At 43.8% G+C, this 26,770-nt stretch overlaps 3 protein-coding genes and 1 non-coding gene across 5 annotated transcripts; 1 reads left to right on the top strand and 3 right to left on the bottom strand.

Annotated features, from left to right (window-relative positions):
- Positions 1-215: 215 nt before the first annotated feature.
- On the bottom strand, positions 216-3,288 carry LOC124010453 (ras-related protein Rab-33B-like). The gene is made up of 2 exons (XM_046322895.1): positions 2,759-3,288; positions 216-2,394 (listed from the first exon to the last, which is right to left on the bottom strand). The coding sequence occupies exons 1-2, from the start codon at positions 2,987-2,989 to the stop codon at positions 1,906-1,908; spliced, it is 720 nt and encodes a 239-aa protein (XP_046178851.1). The 5' UTR covers positions 2,990-3,288; the 3' UTR covers positions 216-1,905.
- LOC124010451 (malate synthase-like) lies at positions 2,539-10,096 on the top strand. Of its 2 annotated transcripts, none has more exons than XM_046322894.1 (15): positions 2,539-2,662; positions 3,980-4,108; positions 4,260-4,478; positions 4,752-4,842; positions 5,127-5,203; positions 5,614-5,724; positions 5,858-5,917; positions 6,059-6,215; positions 6,504-6,702; positions 8,504-8,582; positions 8,745-8,837; positions 8,931-9,003; positions 9,112-9,179; positions 9,288-9,418; positions 9,561-10,096. In XM_046322894.1, the coding sequence occupies exons 2-15, from the start codon at positions 3,992-3,994 to the stop codon at positions 9,730-9,732; spliced, it is 1,647 nt and encodes a 548-aa protein (XP_046178850.1). In that variant the 5' UTR covers positions 2,539-2,662; positions 3,980-3,991; the 3' UTR covers positions 9,733-10,096. The 2 variants fall into 2 exon arrangements, with proteins under 2 accessions (XP_046178850.1, XP_046178849.1); XM_046322893.1 differs by lacking the exon at positions 2,539-2,662 and adding an exon at positions 3,413-3,678.
- Positions 9,900-26,548, bottom strand: LOC124010450 (N-alpha-acetyltransferase 15, NatA auxiliary subunit-like). Its single transcript, XM_046322892.1, has 20 exons — positions 26,280-26,548; positions 24,438-24,522; positions 24,194-24,298; positions 23,562-23,719; positions 23,323-23,457; positions 22,991-23,144; positions 22,727-22,846; positions 22,479-22,574; positions 22,208-22,314; positions 22,027-22,099; positions 21,777-21,946; positions 21,483-21,635; positions 21,243-21,371; positions 20,908-21,121; positions 12,341-12,534; positions 11,993-12,101; positions 11,798-11,896; positions 11,460-11,603; positions 11,257-11,354; positions 9,900-11,080 (listed from the first exon to the last, which is right to left on the bottom strand). Exons 1-20 carry the CDS (start codon positions 26,331-26,333, stop codon positions 10,880-10,882), a joined length of 2,598 nt encoding a protein of 865 aa, XP_046178848.1. The 5' UTR covers positions 26,334-26,548; the 3' UTR covers positions 9,900-10,879.
- Positions 12,176-12,309, bottom strand: LOC124011720. Its single transcript, XR_006834619.1, has one exon. It is a non-coding gene; the product is annotated as a small nucleolar RNA SNORA18 (small nucleolar RNA).
- Positions 26,549-26,770: the final 222 nt, after the last annotated feature.

A 26,770-nucleotide genomic window follows, 5' to 3' on the forward strand; every position in this document is an offset into this window, starting at 1 on the left:
CTCCTGTGTTTCCATGGTGATGGTGTCAGGTTAGGCATGCCTAACGTTGACCAATGGCGAGAATGACAACGAGGTGTTCCACCATCACAACAACCCTGAAGTTGTAATACCCTGACAGCTCCCACAAACGATCAACACAACAATAGTTGAACTCTTTAACTCCCCCCATCCCACAGATCAAAGAACATGTCGACCTGAAATGACATACATTGCGCTGAAATGTTCAGGATGCTTTATTGCAAGGTTACACATAACATTTCTAATGTAATCCATAAACCATTGCAAGGTTTTACTCCCTTGTTTTGTTCCCAGGAATTAATTCCTGACGTGATCAGTCTCATTAAAATAAACAGTGTCTTTCTCAAACAGACATACCTTTGTATCAAATAGCCCAGATAAAATAGCCCAGATAAAATGAACAGAAAAAAAAGAATTGATTAACCTGAAATGACAAATTAACGACACAGAGCACTAACAGAACACATAAAAAAACAAATATTTAAAGCACATTTAAGCAAAACAAGAGTGCAAGGCAATTGATAAAGCCTTACCACCCCCCCCCCTGCCTAGTTCTATAGACCAATCTAAGGGCAACAGGTCAGAGTAAATATCTTTTAATTGAACTGTATCCTGAGAAAAGGCTATCTTAAGCCCACAGTAATTTAGCGCAGCTAATTGTTGTGTTGACATACTGTGGGGTGGCATCTGTTCTCTGCTGGCTAAAAACGGTAATTATACGACAAGACTTCCAGGTTATCTGACATACAGTACATAAACACCAACCTTCTTCCTTAAGAGGGTCATTTCACTGGTGAGGGGTTTCTTTGCAACTGTCCCATGTTCATAGAAGCAGGTCTGTTAGCTAAGGTTCAACGGCAACAATTAAAGGTAATCAATCTCCTCACCACTACTTTTGACACATTTTACAAGCTTGTGGTAAAGATAAAGATACCCGTGCATTGATAGCAGCTGTCATCAGTACTTTGCCAAAGCAGATTATGAAGAGGGAATGATGACGAGTCTTGCCCCACATCAACAGTGATCTCATCAGACGGAGTGGTTCGTGCAGCATCACACTGTGCTGCACTCACAGTACTGAACTGATCTGATGTTGTGCCACACATCCTTCTCACAAACACACGTAAAACGGTGCACCACAGGACCAGCTGTGATCCAAACGCACAAAGCAATGGTGACGGTAGTGAAGGCCTTTGGGATGACATCATAGGGTAGAAAACGTGTTACAGTTAGAACAGATTTAAGATACATGTTATTTGTTGTATATTGTAGTAGTTGTTTTATCAGACGTTACTTATGCAAGACATGCTACAGAAGATCATAACTTTGCTTCAGAAAACTTTTGTATATTGTGGGACTTGCGTAGGGGCACAATTATAAACCCGATGGATGGGTATTTTGGTACAGAAACGCCTGAGTGAGGTGTACTGATATTGCCTGCTGTATACTCTGAGGTGTGTGTGTGTAAATTGAATATGTTGTACATCAATCTGGCCAACAGTTTTCTAGCTCAAACACAGTTCAGTGGAACCCGTCAACAAGATTCACTTCAAACAAGTTCCTTTTTATCCTTAGCTTTCCCAGGTCACTGAGATGTTTGCCAATTGATGACAGTGCTAACACCGTCAGGACTACCTCCTAACACAGAACATGTGTGTGGTAACACACAGTCAAGGTGGAGCACAGGAGGTGAGTTTAATATGTGTGTTGACAAAGACTGAGGGCACCTAAACTCTTGTAATATGATGACATCACCCCATCTCTCAGGTGACCACACATCCACTTAAATAATAAAAAGGTGCTTAACTGTTGGGGGGGGGGGGGGGTCTACCCTGATTCCTATTTCTCCCCACAACCTTCTTCTCTTGCTCCCCCCAATGCTCTCTCTCAGCACATGCAGGCCCAGCTCGCCTTCTCCTCGCCCTCGTCCCTTCCCCTCGTCAGGGTCACCGTGTCCCCCCCGGGCAGCTGGCTCAGTATCAGTGGCTTCTGGGACTTCAGCTTGTGGGCTACCGTCATGAAAATGGCCTCCACGTGATCACTGTTACCATGGCTACCGTCACCATGGCCATTGCTGCTGGGGTTCTTGGCAGATGTCTCGAACAAGGGCATGGAGTGGGCGTCAGCAAACTGCTGGGCCAAGTCTGTGCCCACCTGGACAGAGTTCTGCAGGTCACACTTGTTCCCAACCAGGATCCTCGGGACCTCCTGGCCCAGAGCGTGTTGCTTACACTCTTCGATCCAGGCCGGGAGGCTGCGGAAGCTGGCGGCACTGGTCACGTCGTACACGAACACCACAGCGTGCACGTTGCGGTAGTAGTGCTGCACCATGCTCTTACGGAAACGCTCCTGGCCTGCCGTGTCCCATAGCTGAACCTGGAGGGGAAAGTCAAATGAACACACTCTGAACAGCTTCTTTATTGAATGTTGTCAGTCTCCAAGGAACTGAAATACAGTACATAGATAGACCTTATATTCACTGTGAGTTTGCCAGAGGATGAACTGAATGTATGTAATATGTATGATTCTGCAGAGGGCAGTCAGCGCACCAGACAGATTGTTTTCGCTTCTGCCACTGCCCTTGAGATGATCAAAGACAAGAGACGTTTGAAATTGATGCCACAACAACTCCAACGTGGATGAGGTAGACTGCATTTATATGTCAATTGTTTCCAGGTTGTGTTGTTTTGGAACAACCCAAACAATCATTTCACTTGTTTTATGTAATCTATCTATTCACCTTGATTTTCTCGCCGTCAATCTCGATAAGTTTCTCCCGAAAGTCCACCCCGATCGTGGCCTCGGTTTTCTCCGGAAACTTGCCCGCACAGAATTGGTAGGTTAGGCATGTCTTGCCCACACCGGAGTCCCCAATCACGATGATCTTGAAAATCCGCGTCCGTGGTGGCGGAAGATGAGACGAGACAGTCAGCGAACTAGTGAATTCCATCGACGACTCCACACTTGCCATATTGTTTGGTTGTTGATTATCGAGGATATGCTAGCAAACTACAGTAGCTGCCTAGCTAACGTGAACCCAGAGCTGTTATGGCTTGCAAAACCGCGCCTCTGCCAATGCTAGCTGGATGAGCTGTCAAAATGAGACAAGCAATCTCGCCCAATACAAATGGAATTTGACATTCGTGACAAATCTGTAACCTCCAAATATAAACATATGACCATGCATTAGTTTTGGAATAACAATCTCAGGTTGCTACTTTAAGCATCCTTCTAACTCCTTCCCCGCCCTGCATTACATTTGAAGCCACGTACAACATTGACAGAAAACACAACTCTCGCGAGAGGTAACCAAGAAAATGAAAGACGCTGTGGATTGGATCAGATTCGACACGAGGGTCGTTGCTTACAACTGCAGCCTGCGTCCCAGCTCCCTACCGAGCCCAGTCAAAACACTAAAATAAGCATTACATGGGAATATCACAGAAGTGAACTGCAGTACTAAATATCTTCCAAATACAATTAGAATGAAATAGGAATAGGTATTCAGATTTTTGATAATATCTCGAACGTGTGTCAGCACTTTAAAATCCTGTTAATGTTTTAGAAAGTGGCTTTTAACCTTTACCTAAAACAAACAATGGTTAGTGGTGCACCTTACCAAAGTCCACTTCAGTAGTGAAAAAAGACATCAACATGTCCGTGAGTACTCATTCCCCCCTATTACAATTTGTTCAAATGTTGTTTGTTAAAATGTTGTAACATTATCTTTATTTTCATGACGGGTGAAAGTTCACACATTTCCACTCTGTCCTGCTAGTTTTATTGAAGTTAAGCTGCAATCCCTTTTTGATCCATGTAAACTTGTGTTTGTAACCAACTGGACATATTCATGTACAGCGTACAGTACTTCATAAAAACGGTCATGTCCCAGTTGATTGATGATTTCTTTGCATAGCGTTGAGGCATGTTATTGCAATTGTAATAACTCTATGGCCCACAGGATCCTATAACCATGGAGCTAGAGCCCTCTCCCCCAGGGTTGGAGGCTGAGTATCGAACCATCTTTACCGCAGGCTCCCTGGTCTTCCTACAGGAACTGGTCTCAGCATTTGATGAAGAGGTCCGCAAGGTAGGTAAAAAAAAAAGCACTAATACATTGTTCCAAATATATTTGTTTTCTCTAGGCCTACTTGTTGACAAACTGAGTGATCAGCGATCATTAAAAAATATACAGTATATCAACCTAGTCTAATACAGTATGTGTCTTTCTGTCGTATAAGATCCTGAGGCTTAGAATCTCCAGGAAGACCCACCTGGACCTGTCAGGTGACCTACCGGGGTTCTGTGAGGTCACAGCCCCCGTAAGAAGCGACCCTAGCTGGAGGGTCCGTCCAGTCCCCCAGAGGCTGCAGAGGAGACATGTGGATGTGGGGGACCTGGCCCCCTGTGACACCCAGCGCTTCATTCAGGCCCTCAGTTCCCCTGCACAGGGCCTACAGGTACAGGATATTCAGGGGTCAGATTTGGCCAATTAGCCTTGTTTGACACGTTGTTGAATGTAACATACAAGTAACATTGTTGAATGCAGAAACAGTCACGTATGTACCCAGTCTAGAATGTTGCTACAAGGCAAGGGATGTTGGATATCAGGAGGCTTTGATATACAAGTTAAAAGACGTATAAATCAGGTGATTCTGGATCTGTTGGTGGGCAGAGCATTCCAGAAAAGCCCTCTTCACTATGTAGACGACTGTGTTGTTTTTCTCTTGCAGGTTGATTTTGATGATGGGAACTGCCCAACGTACCACAACCAGATAAAAGGCATTTATAATGTTTACCGGGCGGTGCACAATCAATTTCCCAGTGAGTTTATATCCACTCTATTACCCATTACTCACGGTGGGCTCGGTCCAGGGCAGGAAGCGTTTTGTTGGCACACATCATCCGAATCTAAATGTATCTAGATACAGTCTATCTTGATTGTTTAACTGGACGTTATAATATCTTATATGTTAATCACAAACCCTGCATTAGTCGACTTTATAACTTTCCACCATGTTTAAGTAGATCTACAGGTCAGAATATTGTGTGAAGACCTGCATTATTATTATTCACATATACGCCCAACTGTTACTGTCCTCCAACAGATGCCCCCAAGATATCCCAGGCTCCTGTTCTGATGCTCCGCCCTAGAGCCTGGAACATGGTGGAACACAACATGATGGTATTGAGTTCCAACTTCAACACTCTGATGTCCAAATTCATCTCAATACCTCAGTTTACACGCATACAACATCTGGAGTGGCTGAAAGTGTAGAGCCATCCAAATGATCATGTTATGTCTACAACCATCATCAGGGGTGTAACTTTGGTTTTAGAAGTGGTGGGGACATACTATATAAATATATATATATATATTCTGTCAGAAAAACACTCTGAAAAGCCTACCTGATCGCTCCGAGGCATCCGCATGGTCCTAAAGCACACCCTTGCACCCTTTGTATCACATTCCAATGATAAAACTGGGGGGGGGGGACATGCCCCCCCATTCCCAGTGAAAGTTGGCCCCTGACCATCATCTTATTTTTGTGTGGATGATATTTCAGCAGCGCTGATTCATTTGTGTGTATGCAGGTTAAAGGCAAAGAGGTGCCAGGGCCGCTGTGTGATTTCGGCTTCCTCATGTTCCACTGTGGCAAGCTGTTGTTCGACAGCGAGAGTGGGCCATTTTTCTACCTTTCCAAAGTAAGGCTATGGTAGATAGCTGTGCTGTTATTGGCTGTTAGAATAGCAAATAGGATTGACACGATCTGGTATAAAAAAAAAAACTCTCCACTACTTTCTCTCTCTTTTCCTCACCACCATCGATGCATGTTAGGTCGAGAGCTACATGGAGGCGAGACTTTGGAACAACATATTCCTCTGGACAGAGCAGAAGGTTTGTAGCATGCCAACATGGTAAAGGTGTGAAATGCTTTAGAACAGCATGCTTGCTATTTGATTGCTTCTCTGATACACCGTAAATTACTGATCATAAGTAACATTGAATACAAGTGTGTGTGTGTGTTGTATCCTCTAGCTGGGCCTGCCTGTGGGCAGCATAAAGGCAACCGTGCTGATAGAGAATGTGCTGTCAGCATTTGAGATGGAGGAGATTCTGTATGAGCTTAAGGATCACTCCGCTGGACTCAACTGTGGGATCTGGGATTATTCCGCTTCCTTTGTCAACAAGTTTGGTGAGTGACTTCAATCACTCAGTCATATCTTTTCCATGGAAACTAAGGGTTTTCATGGGTCTACAAAATGTCTCTATTCTGGCAATGTTGGAGAAGACAGCTTTCAACTTTCAACCATGTTGTTTTTTAGATTGGGACCATTCTTTCCCAAACAGCTCAGTTTAAACCTTATTATAAAACTGAATGCAGCAGCTGTCTAAACATGGGTAATCCCTGGGTATATCTTGATACATCACTGGATTACTAGTTCACAAAAGGTCATTTTAAGTTCATATGATTGCCTGACAGGTCACCGAGGGGCCTTCCTGCTCCCTGACCGCAGTAAGTATGTCAACATGGAGAAGCTGTTCCTGCGGAGCTACATGGACCTGCTGGTCCAGACATGTCACCGTAGAGGAGCCCTGGCTACTGGAGGTATGGCAGCCCTGCTGCTGCCTCAGGACAGGGACAGTGCCCCCTATAGAGCAGCCTTGGCCAACGTCACCAGGTGAAGGACCTATTCTACACAGTCATCTATACGTCATCTGATATATACACTGTATGTACAGTACCAGTCAAAAGTTTGGGCGCACCTACTCCTTCCATGGGTTTTCTTTATTTTTACTATTTAAAAAAAACTATTTTCTGCATTGTAGAATAATAGTGAAATCATCAAAACAATTAAATAACACAAATGGAATAATGTAGTAACCAAAAAGTGTTAAATATATCAAAATATAATTTATATTTGAGATTCTTCAAAGTAGACACCCTTTGCCTTGATGACAGCTTTGCAGTCTTGGCATTCTCTCAACCAGCTTCATGAGGTAGCCACCTGGAATGCATTTCAATTAATAGTTGTGCCTTGTTAATTTGTGGAATTTCTTTCCTTCTTAATGTGTTTGAGCAAATCAGTTGTGCTGTGACAAGCTAGCGGTGGTATACAGAAGATAGCCCGATTTGGTAAAACACCAAGTCCATATTATGGTGAGAACAGCTCAAATAAGCAAAGAGAAATGACAGTCCATCATTACTTTAAGACATGAAGGTCTGTCAATCTGGAAAATTTCAAGGACTCCAAGTTTCTTCAAGTGCAGTCGCAAAAACCATCAAGCGCTATGATGAAACAGGCTCTCATGAGGACTGCCAAAGGAAAGGAAGACCCAGAGTTACCTCTGCTGCAGAGGATAAGTTAGTTACCAGCCTCAGAAATCAGAAATTAACTGCACCTCAGAAATGTCAACCCAAATAAATGCTTCAGAGTTCAAGTAACAGACACATCTCAACATCAACTGTTCAGAGGATACTGTGTGAATCCGGCCTTCATGGCCGATTTGCTGCAAAGAAACCACTACTATAGGACACCAATAATAAGAGACTGGCTTGGGCCAAGAAACAAAGGCAATGGACATTAGACCGGTGGAAATGTGTCCTTTGGTCTGATGAGTCCAAATTGTAGATTTTTGGTTTAAACCGCTGTGTCTTTATGAGACGCAGAGTAGGTGAACGGATGTCATCCGTGTTTGGTTCCCACCGTGAAGCATGGAGGAGGAGGTGTGAGGGTGCTTTTCTGATGACACTTTCAGTGATTTATTTAGAATTCAAGGCACACTTAACCAGCATGGCTACCACATCATTCTGCAGCAATACGCCATCCCATCTAGTATGCGCTTAGTAGGATTATCAGTTGTTTTTCAACAGGACAATGACCCAAAACACACCTCCAGGCTGTGTAAGGGATATTTGACCAAGAAGGAGAGTGATGGAGTGCTGCATTAGATGACCTAACCTCCACAATCACCTGACCTCAACCCAATTGAGATGCTTTGGGATGAGTTGGACCTCAGAGTGAAGGAAAAGCAGCCAACAAGTGCTCAGCATGTGTGAACTCCTTAAAAACTGTTGGAAAAGCATTCCAGGTGAAGCTGGTTGAGAGAATGCCAAGAGTGTGCAAAGCTGTCATCAATGCAAAGGGTGGCTACTTTGAAGAATATAACATATATTTTGATTAGTTTAACACTTTTTTGGTTACTACATGATTCCATGTGTTTATTCATAGTTTTGATGTCTTCACTATTATTCTGCAAGGTTGAAAATAGTAAAAATAAAGAAAAACCCATGAATGAGTAGGTGTATCCACATTTTTGACCGGTACTGTATCAATTTCTTGTCTATTTGATCCTGATATGTTCTGTGTTTTTGGTCATATTACACAACAGCAGTGACGACTGATTGCTCGATTATGATTTCACTGGGCTCCAATTGCACCATTCAGCAAAAATGTTGTTTCTCCCTTTCTCATATTTCAGACTGAAGTTACTGGAGATCAAAGCTGGTGTTGATGGCTTCATGGTGTATGACCTGGGCTTGATAGAGCCCATGCAGAAAGTAAGTCCTTAATGTAGGAATTGTTGAGCTATACCTTTCAAGGAACTGTTATCTTCTCAGTAAGCATTTCACTGTTAGTCTGCACCTATTGTTTACGAAGAAGGTGACAAATACAATTTGATTTGTCACTCTCCCCACCTTTCTGTATCACTCTCTTCTCAGCTCTTCCAGCTGCATTCTCAGGGTGACAACCAGATGCACCAGCTTAGAGAAGACCTCACGGTTACCCCCGACGACCTGCTCTGTATGCCAACGGTCAGTTACTCAATAACGTTGTGCTACTGTATGCATCTCTCTGGAATAACATTCCACGTCTCGTGTACTGAACTGCACTAAACGTTCTTCTAGGGTGGAGTAACCCTGTATGGCTTGAAGTATAACATCGCTGTAGGAATCCTGTTCATAGATGCTTGGCTCAAAGGTGAGAATTCAAGAGTATGCATCATAATGAACAAGCATCCTTAATGAAGGTTTGGGATGGATATGTGATTGAGTAATGTTGATGTAATGCTCCATGGGTCTCCCCTAGGCAAAGGTCACTTCTTCTACAGGGGACAGGTGGAAGATTCTGCAACTGCCGAAATCTCCAGATCCCAGGTAGGTTCACTTTAGTTTAGGTCATCCTGTGCCGCACTTCCCATTGCAAAACAACTTGAGAGTCCAGGATCCATTTCATGAGATGTCTGTGTGGTGTTTTGTGTCCAGGTGTGGCAGTGGATCCGCCATCAGACACAGCTGGAGGATGATAGCAGGGTGGTGACCCGGGGTCTTGTGACAGAGCTGACTCAGGAGGTCATGGGGGAGCTGAAGGTCGTCACACGCTGTCACACTGTCAGGTAGGAGTTGGATAAGAGCACAAGGTTTCCAAGGTAACTCACAACTCAAACATTCTGCATTTCTAGAAGTTTCCTTTGTCTCTGCAGTCCTCCCTCTCCTCTGAGCCTCCAATTCTTCCACCATTCTCCCCCCCCCCCCTAGAGAGGAACAGAGGTTGTTGACAGCTGCAGCCATGTTCCTGGAGGTTGTCCAGAAGAGAGATTTCCCAGAGTTCCTCACCACCTACCTCAACCTGGACCACACCTTCCTCAGCTCTCAGGCCAAAAGGCATGAGGGTGGGGCAGTAGGGGACCTGCCCAGACCAAAACTCTGAAATCCCTGTCCAACATAGCATGGTATTTACATCCCTCATAGTACCTACGGTGAGCATGTGAGGCAACGTGAGCAAAAGTGTCCCTCTTCAAGACCCTTCAAATAATTGAATGTTTGACAATACTGATCCGGAATCCTTGAATAAAATACAAACTTCTGCAGGAAAAATGGCATCAGGAAATAGCTTTTTATTCAACTTTAGTTATTGATAAGTCCTCTGTGTGTTAGGAGTGGTCTGTGTGCAGAACTCAGTATGATTGACAAACGCCTTTCTCAAAAAATTAAAAGATGGATTGGTAACATTGGATGAGCCTATAACATTTGACCAATAAACAGAAATAAAACCCCAAAACAAACCCCACTAACTGTAGAGTGTCAGTGTGTTTTTGCTTTATCAGGAAGTGGTTTCATGGGACTTTCACATGGGTAAAACTAGGAAGGAAAATACAGAGCGGAAAAGGAAAACAGAAATCTGCACATTTGTCAGTCATACAGCACTCCAGGTGAGCATTGAGCTCTGTGTCTCTGCATTCAGATCAGTCGTGTCCTGTTCCCTCCTGGAGGCCACGCCGGGACCTCTACCGCTGCACCACCTTGTGGCAGAGCAGAGGACTGCTTGAGCTCAGTAGCTGATTAACTGAGTGCATCTCTGCTACGCCTCCCCTGGGAAACAAGTGATGTCTCCTTTAAAAAGTTCCACCTTTTCATTTTTGGCACTTGCCAGCTCACAGGTAAAACCACAATCCTCCATCACCACCACAATTTATAATCTTTCAATTTTTGCAAATGTTTTAAATTCTTTGTTTTTAATATATAAATTACCTTTAAAAACGTGAGAAGCAGATGCACATACAGGAGAAACACAGGCGTGAAAACACAGGAGTAAAAACCTGACTTAACGGCAGCCACCCTAACACTTTCTTTTCTTATACAGTTTTATTTTGTTCAGTTAAAGAAGAGATGTCAACAGGGTTTAAAAAAAAAAAAATAGTAAAATGCGCATTTGTTTTTCCCTCCTCTTCGCGGCTCTCTCAGTCCAGGTCAGTGCACTGCAGGGGGCATTCACAAACAACCGTAGCTGGGGTGTTGTTGACAGACTAGCGGCTGGCAGCTTCTATGCTCCTCCCCTCCCATCCCTCGCTCCCCTCTCACATGTCGTCGTGCTCGCCTGCTGACAGGTCTCCATTGGCGCTGATGGTGGAGGTGGCGTTGTCCTCGTAGCCGGGGGGCATGAAGGCCAAGGTGTGGGGGTACAGCTTGTTACACGCGGCGCGGTACGCCTCCGCTGCCTTCTGCTGCCCATCGCCGAGATTGCCCTCACGCAGCGCCTCCAGCACATCTGTGCAGATCTGACAGGAAAGATAAGGTGTCTTAGACTTGGGTCACACAGACAATTGACATTATTCCTTGCCTTTTTCCCCAACGTTGTTTCTGATTCAGGTGTGGGACTAGTGTGCCAAAGGTACTTGATACATTTAAATATAACAATGTTGCGCAAGAATTAGTGCAGTGAGTAAGCGCTCACCGTGATGCTTCTCCCAGTGAGGGACTCATCTGGCGCTGTAGCCAGCTCAGAGGCCATCTTGTCAGAGGACGGGTCCAGATAAAACATCATCTTAGCAGCTGCAGGGGGACAACGTGGAACTTTTCAGTTACAAGTTGACAGTGTGTGTGTAGTTATGGTGAAGTCTCATGTGGACTGTTGAGTCAGGTAGTGCGGGTACGTACCAGCCACGCGGTGTGGTATAGAGTTGGAGTGTTGGCTCAGGTAGTTTTTGTTAAAGTTCTGGGGGTTGCTCTCCCCAAACAGCCGTGAAATCTCCTGCTTCAAAACAGTCCGCACAGCCTCCGGTAGGTCCTTACTGTCAGACACTGAGGAATACACACAGAATCAGAACATGGTAGAGTTATTTGTACCAGAACACAGAGAACTATTCCAGCAACAATCAACATAGGGTTCAGAGACAGATGGCAGTGAGGGTATCTTAAATGCATGGAGTTTGGATGATGACAAGGCCCAACAGCCTGGCCAAATGACAGGTGGCAGAAGCCCTACTAAACTGTACCTCCTTTGAAGAAGCGCACTAGACACTGGTGCAGCCAGGGGTGAGAGGGCTCCATTGAGAATGCTCTCTTCACCGACTGCAACATCAGCAGGTACTTCTCTACGAGAGGGAAAGCAACAGATCTGTTTACATTTTTTTTTACTAAAGTACCAGATTCTTCGTGTCAGAACGTCAATCAGCTTCTCGTTCCTTTACCTTTCCTGAAGTAGATCTCGAAGGCCAGGAGGTGAGTCTCAATCTTGTTCTTCACCAGGTTTTTCAGGGGGGTTAAAAACTTCACTGCCTCCTCTAGTGGGTTCTCCACCTACAGGGGGAAGAAAACAATATCATGGGTCTTATCCCCCCCAAAAACTGTTCAGTCTCCTTAGTGTAATTTCACCATGTTCTGCAGTGATATCCCACAGGGCTAATGGCAGTAGCCATGAGGGTAAAGCGAAACCACAGGTTTGTTCTTTGAGGCATTTCCAACGACTAGAGCTCACTGTGAGGAGTCTGTCGGGATAGGCCTCAGTCATTCCTTCATCTTTTACAGGCCACACACACCTTGGCCAGTTTGTCTGGTATGAGCTCCTCCTTTGGTCCTCCGATCTCCTCGTCGTCATCTTCTTTCTTCTTCTTCTGGTTCTTCAGCTGCTTCTCTTTCTCTGCGTTCTTCTTCTCCTCCTCTAGTTGGGCTTTCTTCTGGGCTCGTCTCTGCTTGTTCCTAAGCTTCTTTAGCTCCTTATCATTCAGGTTCTCTGTGGGACAAGAACCAGCACAGGGACAGACGGGCCAGTGTCATTTCTCTCAGACACTGGGATCATTTACAAATCAAGACACTACACCAATGTTCCCTCTAAGCTGCACGTGGGCACACAGTAGCCCAAGACTGCTTCACAGAAGAAATGTCAGCATTCAGAGAAGCAAGAGATTAGTGCTGTTCTCTTTCTAGAGCAGTGGTCAACAACCAGTCGATTGAGATCAACTAGTCGATCTCCAAGGCATTCCTAATCGATAATAAAAAAACGAATGAAAGCCTTGTTCCTATTTTTTTTTTTTTTTTCATCTCCGGTTGTTGCCGTTAAGTGCACCAGATTCAGCTGCCCTGTGCGCCGGGCAGGCAAGCTAGCCATTTTGAACCATTTCATGTGTCTGAATGTACAAACTGCCTTCCCGGCGGGCCCGGAGAGCAAATCAGGTGCACTATAGGCCTACCGCTGGCCAATCGAATGGCTCAGATTACCGTGTCTGCAGTAACATAGCAGGCATAAAAATAAAAGAAAGCTACAGCAAAGTTGATACGGTGAGATTTCTAAACATTTAAAACCATGACTAGAGACTCAACGAATACAGCAAAGAGATGCTGTTTTTAATGAGAGTTTTTACTCAGCACTGTCAACACTTTGTATTCAACACTTTTATAAGCTATTAAATCCAAGTTCGTCCTATTTCCACACAGCGCTACAACAAGCACTGCAGCAGTAAATAAAGAGTAGGAAAGTGCATCTCTGGGCTTGCTTTAGTATTAGCGACTTTGGTATTTTTTAATATAGAGGAACATTTTACCTTCTCTGTTCATAGGAGTAACATGAATTTGTGCATGAGGCAGAAATACTGCGGTGCGACTCGAGATTCGCCATCAGCTGGAAGACGGTGTCCCTTTTTAGTCAGTGTCAGTGGAGGAAAGGGAGAGGGATGTTGAGAGGCGGACCCTTAGTCGGCTGCTCTCTGACTGACCATCAGATGCAGAGACCATCAGCCCGGTAAAATAAAAAGCGAACTATTTAAACGCATGCTCAATCAGCAGTGTCTCACAAATAATACAACGGATCTATTACCGGTGTGATCATATAGCCTACCTCAAAATGTTGTACATAATTTTTCAAAAATGGCCCGACCAACAATGCATTGGCAGGCCAATTGCTGTGAGAATGTATTGGGCCTATAACTTACTGCACAAACCTCATTGTTAATGTTGCATAGGCTTATGTTATTCAAGTCGTGGTTAAGAAAATGTGAGGGGTAGATCTCTGCTTTCATTTTGACTCTGAAAGTGATCTCGACTCAGTGGTCACCAATCTTTTCTGTTCTTCAGGTTTCCCTGTTAAAACCTCTTGAAGCTAGGAGGCACTATTTTCATTTTTGGAAAAATAACGTTCCAAAAGTAAACTGCTTATTTCTCAGGACCAGATGCTAGAATATGCATACAATTGACAGCTTAGGATAGAAAACATTCATTTCCAAAACTGTAAAAATATTGTCCGGTAGTATAACAGAACTGATATTGTAGGCGAAAGCCTAAGAAAAATCCAATCAGGAAGTGACTCATGTTTTGAAACCAGTTGTGTTCCTATGCACCCCTATTGGCCATTGAAAGGGATATCAACCAGATTCCCCTTTCTACATATTCCCTAGGGTGTCTACAGCATTTTGATGTAGTTTCACACCTTTTTGTTGAAGAATGAGCCTAAACGACTACATTGCGTAAGTGGCCAGCTGAGGGCTCTCAGAGTGATTCTTGCGTAAAAGACATAGGTAGTCATTTTTCCTCTCGCTCCTACCGAAAAGCCAATTGTCCCGGTTGATATACACTGCTTAAAAAAATAAAGGGAACACTTAAACACAATGTAACTCCAAGTCAATCACACTTCTGTGAAAACAAACTGTCCACTTAGGAAGCAACACTGATTGACAATAAATTTCACATGCTGTTGTGCAAATGGAATAGACAACAGGTGGAAATTATAGACAATTAGCAAGACACCCCCAATAAAGGAGTGGTTCTGCAGGTGGGGACCACAGACCACTTCTCAGTTCCTATGCTTTCTGGCTGATGTTTTGGTCACTTTTGAATGCTGGCGATGCTTTCACTCTAGTGGTAGAATGAGACGGTGTCTACAACCCACACAAGTGGCTCAGGTAGTGCAGCTCATCCAGGATGACACATCAATGCGAGCTGTGGCAAGAAGGTTTGCTGTGTCTGTCAGCGTAGTGTCCAGAGCATGGAGGCGCTACCAGGAGACAGGCCAGTACATCATGAGACGTGGAGGCCGCCGTAGGAGGGCAACAACCAAGCAGCAGGACCGCTACCTCCGCCTTTGTGCAAGGAGGAGCAGGAGGACCACTGCCAGAGCCCTGCAAAATGACCTCCAGCAGGCCACAAATGTGCATGTGTCTGCTCAAACGGTCAGAAACAGACTCCATGAGGGTGGTATGACGGCCCGACATCCACAGGTGGGGGTTGTGCATACAGCCCAACACCGTGCAGGATGTTTTTCATTTGCCAGAGAACACCAAGATTGGCAAATTCGCCACTGGCGCCCTGTGCTCTTCACAGATTAAAGCAGGTTCACACTGAGCATGTGACAGACGTGACAGTCGAGACACCGTGGAGAACGTTCTGCTGCCTGCAACATCCTCCAGCATGACCGGTTTGGCGGTGGGTCAGTCATGGTGTGGGGTGGCATTTCTTTGGGGGGGCCGCACAGCCCTCCATGTGCTCGCCAGAGGTAGCCTGACTGCCATGAGGTACCAAGATGAGATCCTCAGACCCCTTGTGAGACCATATGCTGGTGCGGTTGGCCCTGGGTTCCTCCTAATGCAAGACAATGCTAGACCTCATGTGGCTGGAGTGTGTCAGCAGTTCCTGAAATAGGAAGGCATTGATGCTATGGACTGGCCCGCTCGTTACCCAGACCTGAATCCAATTGAGCACATCTGGGACATCACGTCTCGCTCCATCCACCAACATCACGTTGCACCACAGACTGTCCAGGAGTTGGCGGATGCTTTAGTCCAGGTCTGAGAGGAGATCCCTCAGGAGACCATCCGCCACCTCATCAGGAGCATGCCCAGGCGTTGTAGGGAGGTCATACAGGCACGTGGAGGCCACACACACTACTGAGCCTCATTTTGACTTGTTTTAAGGACATTACATCAAAGTTGGATCAGCCTGAAGTGTGGTTTTCCACTTTAATTGAGTGTCACTCCAAATCCAGACCTCCATGGGTTGATAAATTTGATTTCCATTGATAATTTGTGTGATTTTGGTCAGCACATTCAACTATAGAAAAGAAAAAAGTATTTAAGAATATTTCATTCATTCAGATCTAGGATGTGTTATTTTAGTGTTCCCTTTATTTTTTTGAGCAGTGTATTATCGAATAGATATTTGAAAAACACCTTGGATTGATTATAAAAAACATTTGCCATGTTTCTGTCAATATTATGGATATAATTTGGATTTTTTTGTCGTGACCGCGTTATCGTGACCGCTATTTCCGGTGGATTTCTCAACATAACGTGACCAACAAACGGAGGTATTTTGTGTATAAAAATAATCTTTATGGAACAAAAGGAACATTTGCTGTCTACCTGGGAGTCTTGTGAGTGAAAACATCCGAAGATCAAAGGTAAACGATTCATTTGATTGCTTTTCTGATTTTTGTGACCAAGCTTCCTGCTGCTAGCTGGACATAATGCTATGCTAGGCTATCAATAAACTTACACCAAAGCTTGTCTTGCTTTGGTTGTAAAGCATCATTTCAAAATCTGAGATGACAGGGTGATTAACAAAAGGCTAAGCTGTGTTTCACTATATTTCACTTGTGATTTCATGAATATTTTCTAGTAATATTTTTTTGACCGTTGCGCTATGCTAATTAGTGTAGTTGATGACAAATTCTCCCGGATCCGGGATGGGTAGTTCCAAGAGGTTTTAACACCGTTTTGCTTTAATGTGGCAATTGTGATCAAATCAAAACAAGAGATGTTGTAGGCAGAACGCATCCGAGTAGGATTCTATTGCATTGACGCACTACTCTGCCTGTACGCTATGCTGCACTGGTCTATTTAAACAGAGGTACAGTTTCCAGCATGAGCAGTCATAAATAGAGGAGCTTGTTTTGAGATCAAAGCGAGAGCTGCATGTAGCCACGTGTGCACATTTTGTTCATATCCTTTACTAGTAATTTGCTGACTACAAATTATCTATAACTGGGCTCTTGGTGAGGGATTGCTTCTTACAAGAGCACAAAATAAAGTGTACATTTCTAGACATCTGTGAAAAGCAAGTCAGGTAAAGAGCTTTTTTTCCTCTTAAAGGGGCAGTGCTTTATTTTGAGACAGGATTTGTAAAAATGTAAATAAAATAGTGGAAAAAAAGTCACCTTTATTTAACTTGACGCAAACCATCCCGTTGGTGGGAATTGCAGAGTGCCACATTCAAATAATATTACTAAAAATATTTATATTCATGAAATCACAAGTGCAATATAGCAAAACACAGCTTAGCTTTTTGTTAATCCACCTGTCGTGTCAGATTGAAAATATGCTTTACAGCGAAAGCAATCCAAGCGTTTGTGTAAATTCATCGACCACCAGACAAAACATTATGAACACCTAGCACCAAAGTAGCTTGGTAACGAAAATCAGAAAGCAATAAAATCTCTTACCTTTGATGATATTTGGATGTTTTCACTCACGAGACTCCCAGTTACACAATAAATGTTACTTTTGTTCCATAAAGATTATTTTTATATCCAAAATACCTCCGTTTGTTTGGCACGTTATGCTCAGAAATCCACAGGCTCGAGCGGTCACGACAATGCAGACAAATTCCAAATAGTATCCGTAATGTCCACAGAAACGTGTCAATCCTCAGGTTGTTTTTAAAATATATACATCGATAATATCAACCGGCACTGTCTTTTTTTATTTTTTTGTTTCACCTTTATTTAACCAGGTAGGCTAGTTGAGAACAAGTTCTCATTTGCAACTGCGACCTGGCCAAGATAAAGCATAGCAGTGTGAGCAGACAACAACACAGAGTTATACATGGAGTACACAATTAACAAGTCAATAACACAATAGGGAAAAAAAGTGGAGTCTATATACATTGTGTGCAAATGGCATGAGGTAGGCAAATAATTACAATTTTGCAGATTAACACTGGAGTGATAAATGATCAGATGGTCATGTACAGGTAGAGATATTGGTGTGCAAAAGAGCAGAAAAGTAAATAAATAAAATCAGTATGGGGATGAGGTAGGTAAAAATGGGTGGGCTATTTGCCGATAGACTATGTACAGCTGCAGCGATCGGTTAGCTGCCCAGATAGCAGATGTTTGAAGTTGGTGAGGGAGATAAGTCTCCAACTTCAGCGATTTTTGCATTTTTTTTTTCAGTAGGAGAGGGAGATACAATGGCTGCCCCACTCTGTTGCGCAAGCAAAACTCATGCCTACACCCAGCTATCCACTACGCGATGTTATCTTTCTCGCTCATTTTTCAAAATAAAAGCCTGGAACTATGTCTAAAGACTGTTGACACCTTGAGGAAGCGATAGGAAAAGGAATCCTGTTGATATCCCTTTAAAATGGAGCCGAAGGCAGGCAATGGAACATGGAGCTTTCAAAATAGAGGCCACTTCCTGGTTTGATTTTCCTCAGGATTTCACCTGCAATATCAGTTCTGTTATACTCGCAGACAATATTTTAAAAGTTTTGGAAACTTTAGAGTGTTTTCTATCCTGTCAATTATATGCATATTCTAGCATATGGGCCTGAGAAATAGGTGGTTTACTTTGGGAATGTTATTTTTCCAAACATAAAAATAGTGCCCCCTAGCTAAAAGAGGTTAACTTGTTTGGGATAGGGAGCAGTATTTTCATGTCCAGATGAAAAGAGTGCCCAAAGTAAACTGCCTGCTAATCAGGCCCAGAAGCTAGGATGTGCATATAATTAGTAGATTTGGATAGAAAATACTCTGACGTTTCTAAAAAAACTGTTTGAATGATGTCTGAGTATACCAGAACTTATTTGGCAGGCGAAACAGAGGAGAGGACAAACCATCCAGAAAAAAAATTGAGGTGACTTTTCTATGGGTAACTAAATTTATGAGGCACCTGGTTGCAAATCCTATGGCTTCCACTAGATGTCAACAGTCTTTAGAAATTGGTTGATGTTTTTCCTTTGAGAAATGAATTAGTACAGCTGTTCAGAATGAGTGTCAAGCGAAGTGTACTCTGGTTTGGTGCGCACTCCACGTTGATTTTATCCGCTATTGAACACCGTATATTCCGTCTTAAATTTGATCGATTATTTACGTTTTAGGATACCTAAAGTTGGATTAGGAAAGTTGTTTGAAATGTTTGGACCAAGTTTACAGGTAACTTATTAGATCATTTGTAGTCATGTTGGGTGAGTTGGAACCGGTGTTTTTCTGAATCAAACGCGCCAAATAAATTGACATTTTGGGGATATAAAAAAAGAGTTTAGCGAACAAAAGGACCATTTGTGATGTTTCTAGGACATATTGGAGTGCCGACAGAAGAAGATCTTCAAAGGTAAGGCATGAATCATATCGTTACTTCTGACTTTCGTGTCGCACCTGCTTGGTTGAAATATGATTTTCTAGTGTTTGTATGGTGGGGCGCTGTCCTCAGATAATCACATGGTTTTCTTTCGCCGTAAAGCCTTTTTGAAATCTAACACGGTAGCTGGATTAAAAAGAAGTTAAGCTTTATTTTGGTGTATTGCACTTGTGATTTTATGAAAGTTAAATATTTCTAATAATTTAATAGAATTTTGCGCTCTGCAATTTCACTGGATGTTGTCGAAACGTCTAGGCGTAACAGGTTAACTTCTTATGGCTGGGGGGGGGGGCAGAATTGAGTAGCTTGGATGAATAAGGTGCCCAGAGTAAACTGCCTGCTACGCAGGCCCAGAAGCTAAGATGTGCATATTATAAGCAAATTTGGATAGAAAACACAATGAAGTTTCTAAAAAACTGTTTGAATGATGTCTGAGTATATTCAGAACTCTCATGGTAGGCAAAAACCTGAGAAAAAAATCCAACCAGGAAGTGGGAAATCTGAGGTTTGTAGGTTCTCATGTCTTTGCCTATCCAATATACAGTATAAAATTTGGTCCAATTGCACTTCCAAAGGCTTCTACTAGCTGTCAACAGTCTTTAGAACCTTGTTTCAGGCTTCTACTGTGAAGGGCGAGAGAATAAGAGCTGTTCGAGTCAGGTGTCTGGCAGAATGCATGAGCTCAGCCTCGCACGCGCCCGTGAGAGTTAGCTGCATTCCTTTTCATTTCTAAAGACAAAGGAATTGTCCGGTTGGAATATTATTGAAGATTTATGATAAAAACATCCTAAAGATTAATTACGAACTGTAATGGAACTGTCATCTGAACTAAGTGCCTGTGTGAATTTGGATTTGTGAACTAAATGGGAACAAAAAGGAGGTATTTGGACATAAATGGACTTTATGGAACAAAACAAACATGTATTGTGGAACTGGGATTCCTGGGAGTGCATTCCGATAAAGATCAAAGGTAAGTGAATATTTATAATGCTATTTCTGACTTCTGTTGACTCGACAACATGGCGGGTATCTGTATGGCTTGTTTTGGTCTCTGAGCGCTGTACTCAGATTATTGCATGGTGTGCTTCATTGAAATCTGACACAGCGGCTGCATTAAAATGGTGTATAATACTCGTATGTTTGAGGAATTTTAATTATGAGATTTGTTTGAATTTTGCGCTCTGCGCTTTCACTGGCTGTTGCCAAATCGATCCAGTTAACTGGATTTCAGCCGTAAGAAGTTCATTTGTCTGATTCTCTGGAATAATGGTATGGGAATAAAACACATTTTATCTTGTCAAGTAGTTTCTTGCATCAAACATTTCCAGTCACCTTGTCTGAAAGACAAATGGATTAATGTCATACCCAGCCTCATGGAATGTAGGCCTTACAATGAACTCCACACATTGGCTGCCACGGTAGGCTGAATGATAGAACAGCTGTTTCCATGTTAAAATGTTATGAGATTTATTTTCTTCATCGTTTCTTTTCATGGTAGCCCACTCTGGTAGGCCTACATTATGATCAAATAGCCACAGTAGCCTACTTGACCAATTAAAACTAACTTAAAGCGGGTACAGTCTGTTCACAGCAAACGTTCAAGTTTGTGCTCTGCAGACCTGGAATTTGCTCAGTGCCAAAAAACATTAGAGGGAACTTTGCACTACACCAAACCAAAAACCAGTATGTAAATCATCAAATGAGCAAAATATCAAACAAGCGTCAGTTTGGGGTCTTGCACTCTCACACACAATACGTACCGGCATCCGCCTGGTGTTCCTTGTTGTCGTCGGTGAGTGGGTTGTCGTGCAGGCCGAGGTAGATCTGAATGGCGGTGCGGGCAGCTTTGTAATAGAAGGGGTGCATGCGCAGCACGTCCTCCAGCTTGAGCAGGTCCACATAGGATCGCAGCGTCATTTTCCTCATGCAGTACGTGTGGAAGTCGAACTGGTCGTCTGTGATCTCCACAAAATGCTAATGGGACACATGGATATGATGAGGCAATCCAACCACTGACCAGACCTGTACTACAACTGGGCCATCTATACAGGTTTAACCCCCGTCAGGGAATCTGCCCCCCAGTTAGAAAACTTACCCTCTCGATCTCGTGGCACTTCTTGAGTGCGTCTCCAAACTTGTTCATGGACTTATAGGCCAGAGCACATTCTGTCTGGTACCACATACACTGCATCTCATTCAGATTCTCTACCGCTGATGCACCCTCCTGAAACACACCGATACCCACAGTTACCACCACACACACACAAAGGGTTTTAAGGCAACACACTATGTACAGTCTACACATTGACAGCTTAACACACAAACACTGACTGACCCTTGTGAACTTGGAGCACATCTCTTCTGCCTCTTTGACCAGGCCGGCCTTCAACATGTACTTTGCACACTTTGAGTTGATGAAGCGGTCAGCAGTGTCCAGAGCCTGGGCCTCATCCATCCACCTGGCTGCTTCCTTTATGTTACCTGCATGCTACAGAGACAAAGATAGGAAGAGAGAGAGAGTGTGTGTTACACTGTAAATCTTCACTATAATGACATGTCTAGAAAATGTGTGCCTTGAGGAACAATTATACGGGGGCGGGGGTGCTCTCAACGGCTGTGTGTGGGTTACCTTGTATATTTTGGCCTTGATGAGGAACAGTTCTATGAGCGTGGGTGTGCTCTCGATTGCTGTGTTGATGTAGTCCAGGGCTAGCGTCTGCTGGCCCACGTGATCAAAGTGCTGAGCCAAGAAATACTGGACCCACAGCAGAGTGGTGGGGGGCTCCTCCTTACCGTCATCTAATACACACACCATAATTAGAGATTCTAATACGGTTCCTATTAGATTTCATAAAACATGAAAATCTGATCGCACTCACCACTTTGATTGAACTTTCGACAGCTTTTCAAACACGTCTCATATCCAACCACTAATTCTTCAATGATGGACAACTACACGGAGAGGAACAAGCAAACACAAGATCACCCTGACATCTCAGTCCAGGCATGTTACTTCAGTGACTTGCTGGAGCCTATGGAATGGCAGTGGTTCTCCCTCACCTTCTCCTTGTCGTGATACAGGGACTTCAGAGTGGTGAAGACGGGCGGACAACCTTTACTGAAGTTCATCCTCAGATAGCAGTCCAGACATTCCCGGAACTTCTCACCTGAAAAGAAAACAAGAAGTGAATGGAGCTCCTCAACACCCCATCCTCTGGTGTTCCACAGACCACATTTCAACGTGCTTGTGTCTATCAGCCATCGTCTTGAAAGGCTGTCACACCATGGATAATTACACAGTAATAGTAGTGATAATGGCTTATTTATGTACCTGTTAGGAAGGTGAGAGGCAGCCTCCGGGGAACAAGTCCTTTGGGATACTTCACCCACGCCTCCTCATAGAGCTTCTGCCTCTCCTCTATGCAAGCTGGGAACAGTCAGAGCATGCCATTCATACGCAGATTCAAATCTGGTCAGAGAATCTACCAAACACATGTAGTGAGAGGACCCATGCTAAAGAGGAGACCAGAGAGGGTCCAGTGGGAATGGGGTGGGTAGCAGTGAGGGTTCAAAGGATACCTGGTTTCAGTGCTTTCTCCAGACCCTGGTAGTAGGCCCAGTTCTCAGGGTTCCTCTCCTGGAGTTGTCGGTAGACCTCAGTGGCCTCCTCCGAGCGGTCTAGCTGCAGTAGCAGCTCTCCTGAGCAATAAATAGGTTCACATGAATCACATTTTATGCATAGATCTACAAACACAACCCTACACCCTCACACACATTAGGATTAAAACACTCAATACACACTTTCACATGCACTTTCACCCCTTCTCTCGCTCACACACACACCTCGTGTCTCCTCCACAGCAAGCTTGTCACAGATCTGTTTCTCATAGGTGGTGAGGTGCTCCAGTGCTTCCTTGAAAAGCCCCGCCTCCCTGAGCACCTGGTTCTGGTACAGCAGCAGCTCACTGTACTCATAGTCCACTTTGTCTGGTGATGTCTGAAACACAGCACCACCCACCACATTTACTGACACAGGCAGTGACCAATTGGGTGTACTGATCCAGGCAGGGTGACCAATCAGAAAAATGTATACAGATGGGTGATATAGGAATTCTACAGAGCACCCAATGAGAATTATTTGACTCAAAAACAGAGGTCAAAGAGGTCAAGCTCACCTGTTGCGTTTTGCGAAACTCTTCAACGATCTTGGCGGCCATCTCAAAGTCCTCCAGCAGGTGGTAGGCCACGGCGTAGCCGATCCATGAGGCCCTCTGCGCGGGACGCAGCTGCAGGAGCTGATAGCGGGTCTCCTGCAGAGAGAGGGAGCATAACAGAATAATTATTATACACAGTAGGAGCTCATACTTATGAGTAGAGACATGCGTGCACACACGGTCCGTCTCTGGGTCCTCACCCTGTAGCCCTCCAGGTCTCTCATCTGGATTTGGAGAAGAGAAAGGTCCCTGAGGATCTGCAGGTTGTCCTTGTCCCACTTCAGAGCATTGCGGTAGCACTTGATGGCCTCATCGTACTTCTTATCCGACCGCTGCAGCAGACCATACACATGCCAGCCTGGGAAAGCAAAGGTTAAGGAGGCAAAACAAGAGACTACACACACACACTAAACCAGAGGTAGGCCATCATTGTAAATAAGATTTTGTTCTTACTAACTGACTTACCTAATATATATATATATATATATATATATATATTTTTTTAACAAACCTCAGAAATTAAATCCCTCGCTAAAACAACCCATTTGGAGGACTACATTTCAAGGCAAAAAAGAAAGCTAATACTCATGGTGACAAATGAATGCAACCAAGCCTATATTATTAGATGTCACAGTAACAGTCAGAGCCGATCTAGCACGCTCCCATTCCCTGCCTGGATTATGTGCAGTAGACATGGCGCAGTAAGGGCTTGTGGGATGGAGTCAAAAGTTTGGGCTTATTATGATGTCGAGCTTTTGGTGAATGTCTTCCCTCCTCCGACTAGGAGGTTCATATGAACCCTCACCTCATTAGCCCTAGTATAAAAGGATACAGACATGGCTCTTGAGGTCGTTGCGCAGGCCTCGTCTCACCAGTTCGTACGCATCCTCCTTTTTCCCCAGACAGTTCAGGGTCAGTCCCTTCATCGCCAGCGTCTCTGAGGGACAGATGAGGGAGAAAAGGAACTAGTGTCAGTCACAGCCAAAACACATAATTAAGCCAAGAAATGAATTACCAACACTGATGTTCCAACCACCGAAAGATAAGTGAGTAGTGGCTGTTGAAGCAGGCCTTACCTCCATGCTCTGCGAACTTTGGGTTGGAGAGGATCTGTTTGCAGAACTTGAGTCCATTTCTGTACTGCTTGTGCTCATAGCATCTCTGCAACAGGGGAGAGGTGTGTTGTCATCAAGGTTTTTGTACACCCTGTTCTTAGAGTTCAGATCTGATGAATCACCCAAATACATAGTTACAAATAACACTTTTGGGTAGGTTGTCTGGTGATACCACCCTGCCAGCAAGCAGGGACAGTAGCTCACCACAACCTAATACAGTAAGTATTATCTTGATTGATTGGGTCTGAAAAAACATCTAGCTTTGTGTGAATGTGTGGTCAGGTGGGTGATGAGATGCAGTGATTAGAGAACCAGTCAGACGTAGATTCCTATCTGCCTGGGTCAGCACAGTGTGGCCTAGCACCTCAGTGATCAGCCTGCCAATTCCCCGCATAACGCTAATACCCGGGAATCCACACTGGCATAGGGAGAAGGCAGGGGCTCCAAGGAAACTGAGGAGCATTCAACACAGCAGCTAAAACAAACATTTTCAGAATGTTGTACAGAACGTTAGAGGCTCTGAGTGGAAACAGACAATTCATATCTACACAAAACATACTTGTGGTAAGCATTTACAACCTTGCGAGCTCTCCTCAAACAGCATTGGCAAATTAATTATTAGTATATTTGCAGAGTAAAATAATGCAAGGAACTAAGGTAAAGAAATGTTTGCCTTGCATCAGAGTGGATTTTTTTATTCTGCAGAGAACCAACCCTGTAGAAATATATTCAGTAATGTACTTTCCTCAATATACATAATTGCTCAAAAATATATGAGTATACTTATGAATAAACATATGTTGGCAACTAATCTGAAAGTTTATATCCAACACTGTAGGTGTGGCTTACTTGTATTTGCAGGCCTAGAGAGATGCCGAGCTATTGACAACCTAACTTCGCCAATAACACCAACATTGTTAAACACCATGTCCAGAAATAGGAAATGGTTGTGTGAATGGTGGTAAATATTCAGCAAGGTAGACCAAACGTGTGCACTTTAGCTGGCATGATAGGAAGCTAATTGTTTATAATTAGTTCCCACATGATATATGATTCAGTAAAGCGTGAGTGACAGCTAGCTGGCTGGGTAGCTAGGTTGTGTTAGCTAACTGCAATCTATGGTAAAGGATTGCAATACTTAACATACCGCTGTTTGCAGTAATATCTTTGGGGACAACACTGCACATACGTTGAGCATGTTAAATGTAACGCCTATCTAGCTTCATAGCTAGTTATAGTTTATCTTGTTGCTAAAATGCTGAGTAATGATGAAGTACCTGTGCGGTTGGTGTAGAATGAGTTTGCAGCGAGCTAGCTTCCTACGTTAGCCAACTTATCTAGCCGTAGCTAGCTAACGTTCCTTGCCAATCATGTTTTGGAGCAAAGTCATGCGTTTATTTTTGAACCAGTCCGCTACATCAAACTGATACAACATATAACAAGTTAGTAAGTTTACTCGCTTGTTAGCCATGTTTCATGGTAACTAGCTAGTTAGTAAACGGTGTAAAACTGAAACCGCTAACTAACAAGCTAATGATGATAATCAGGCCGTTCCGATTGCCTCGCGACATACTAGCCCACGAGTTAGCTATAACGTTACAATCGTTTAGAGGGTGATGGAAGGAACAACATATGTCAACTAACGATACAACATGAATACATGCTGTTTTATTTCAAATCGAATCAACGCTAACTAGCTACTGGTCATGTATAGAGTAGCTACTGTAACGTGCGCAAGTTAGCTAGCTTGCTATATATAGCAAGTTAGCTAACGTAACTAGCTAGCGGCAGCTAGGTACTTACCAATATTCTCTTGAATAGAGCGTTCTCTTTCGGCGGTAGAGTAATTGAGGGCATTCTGTAATCTGGCTACTCTTCTGTAGCTTCGCGCATGAATCGGAATCGAAGTTTCCTCTCTCTCTCTCCCCTCTCGGTCTCTTCGAGTCAAAGCTCCCGGAATTGTCTCACTCTCTTTCGGGCTCTTCTTCCTCACGTGGTGACAGCCAAGGCCCCCTTCAGACCAAAATGGCCGCCTTCTCCTCCGGGTCAAGCTGCTCTCTGGGTCTGTGTGCGTGCCGCTGCTGTACCGTGCAAAATTGTCAAACTGAAAAGTTACAAATGTAATCAATCAACCAAAGACAATTATGGAAGGGGACGTGTTATAGTGCATCACTTCGGTTCTGCAATAGACATGATGTAAAATATATTTTTTCTCAGTTCTCATAATTCCAATCTTGGGTTCTCCAGAGCTAGCTACATGGCACCGTGCCCAGTCCCAGACAGAAAGAATTTAA

Source organism: Oncorhynchus gorbuscha, linkage group LG23, assembly GCF_021184085.1.
Source record: "Oncorhynchus gorbuscha isolate QuinsamMale2020 ecotype Even-year linkage group LG23, OgorEven_v1.0, whole genome shotgun sequence".
Taxonomy (NCBI): Eukaryota; Metazoa; Chordata; class Actinopteri; order Salmoniformes; family Salmonidae; genus Oncorhynchus; species Oncorhynchus gorbuscha.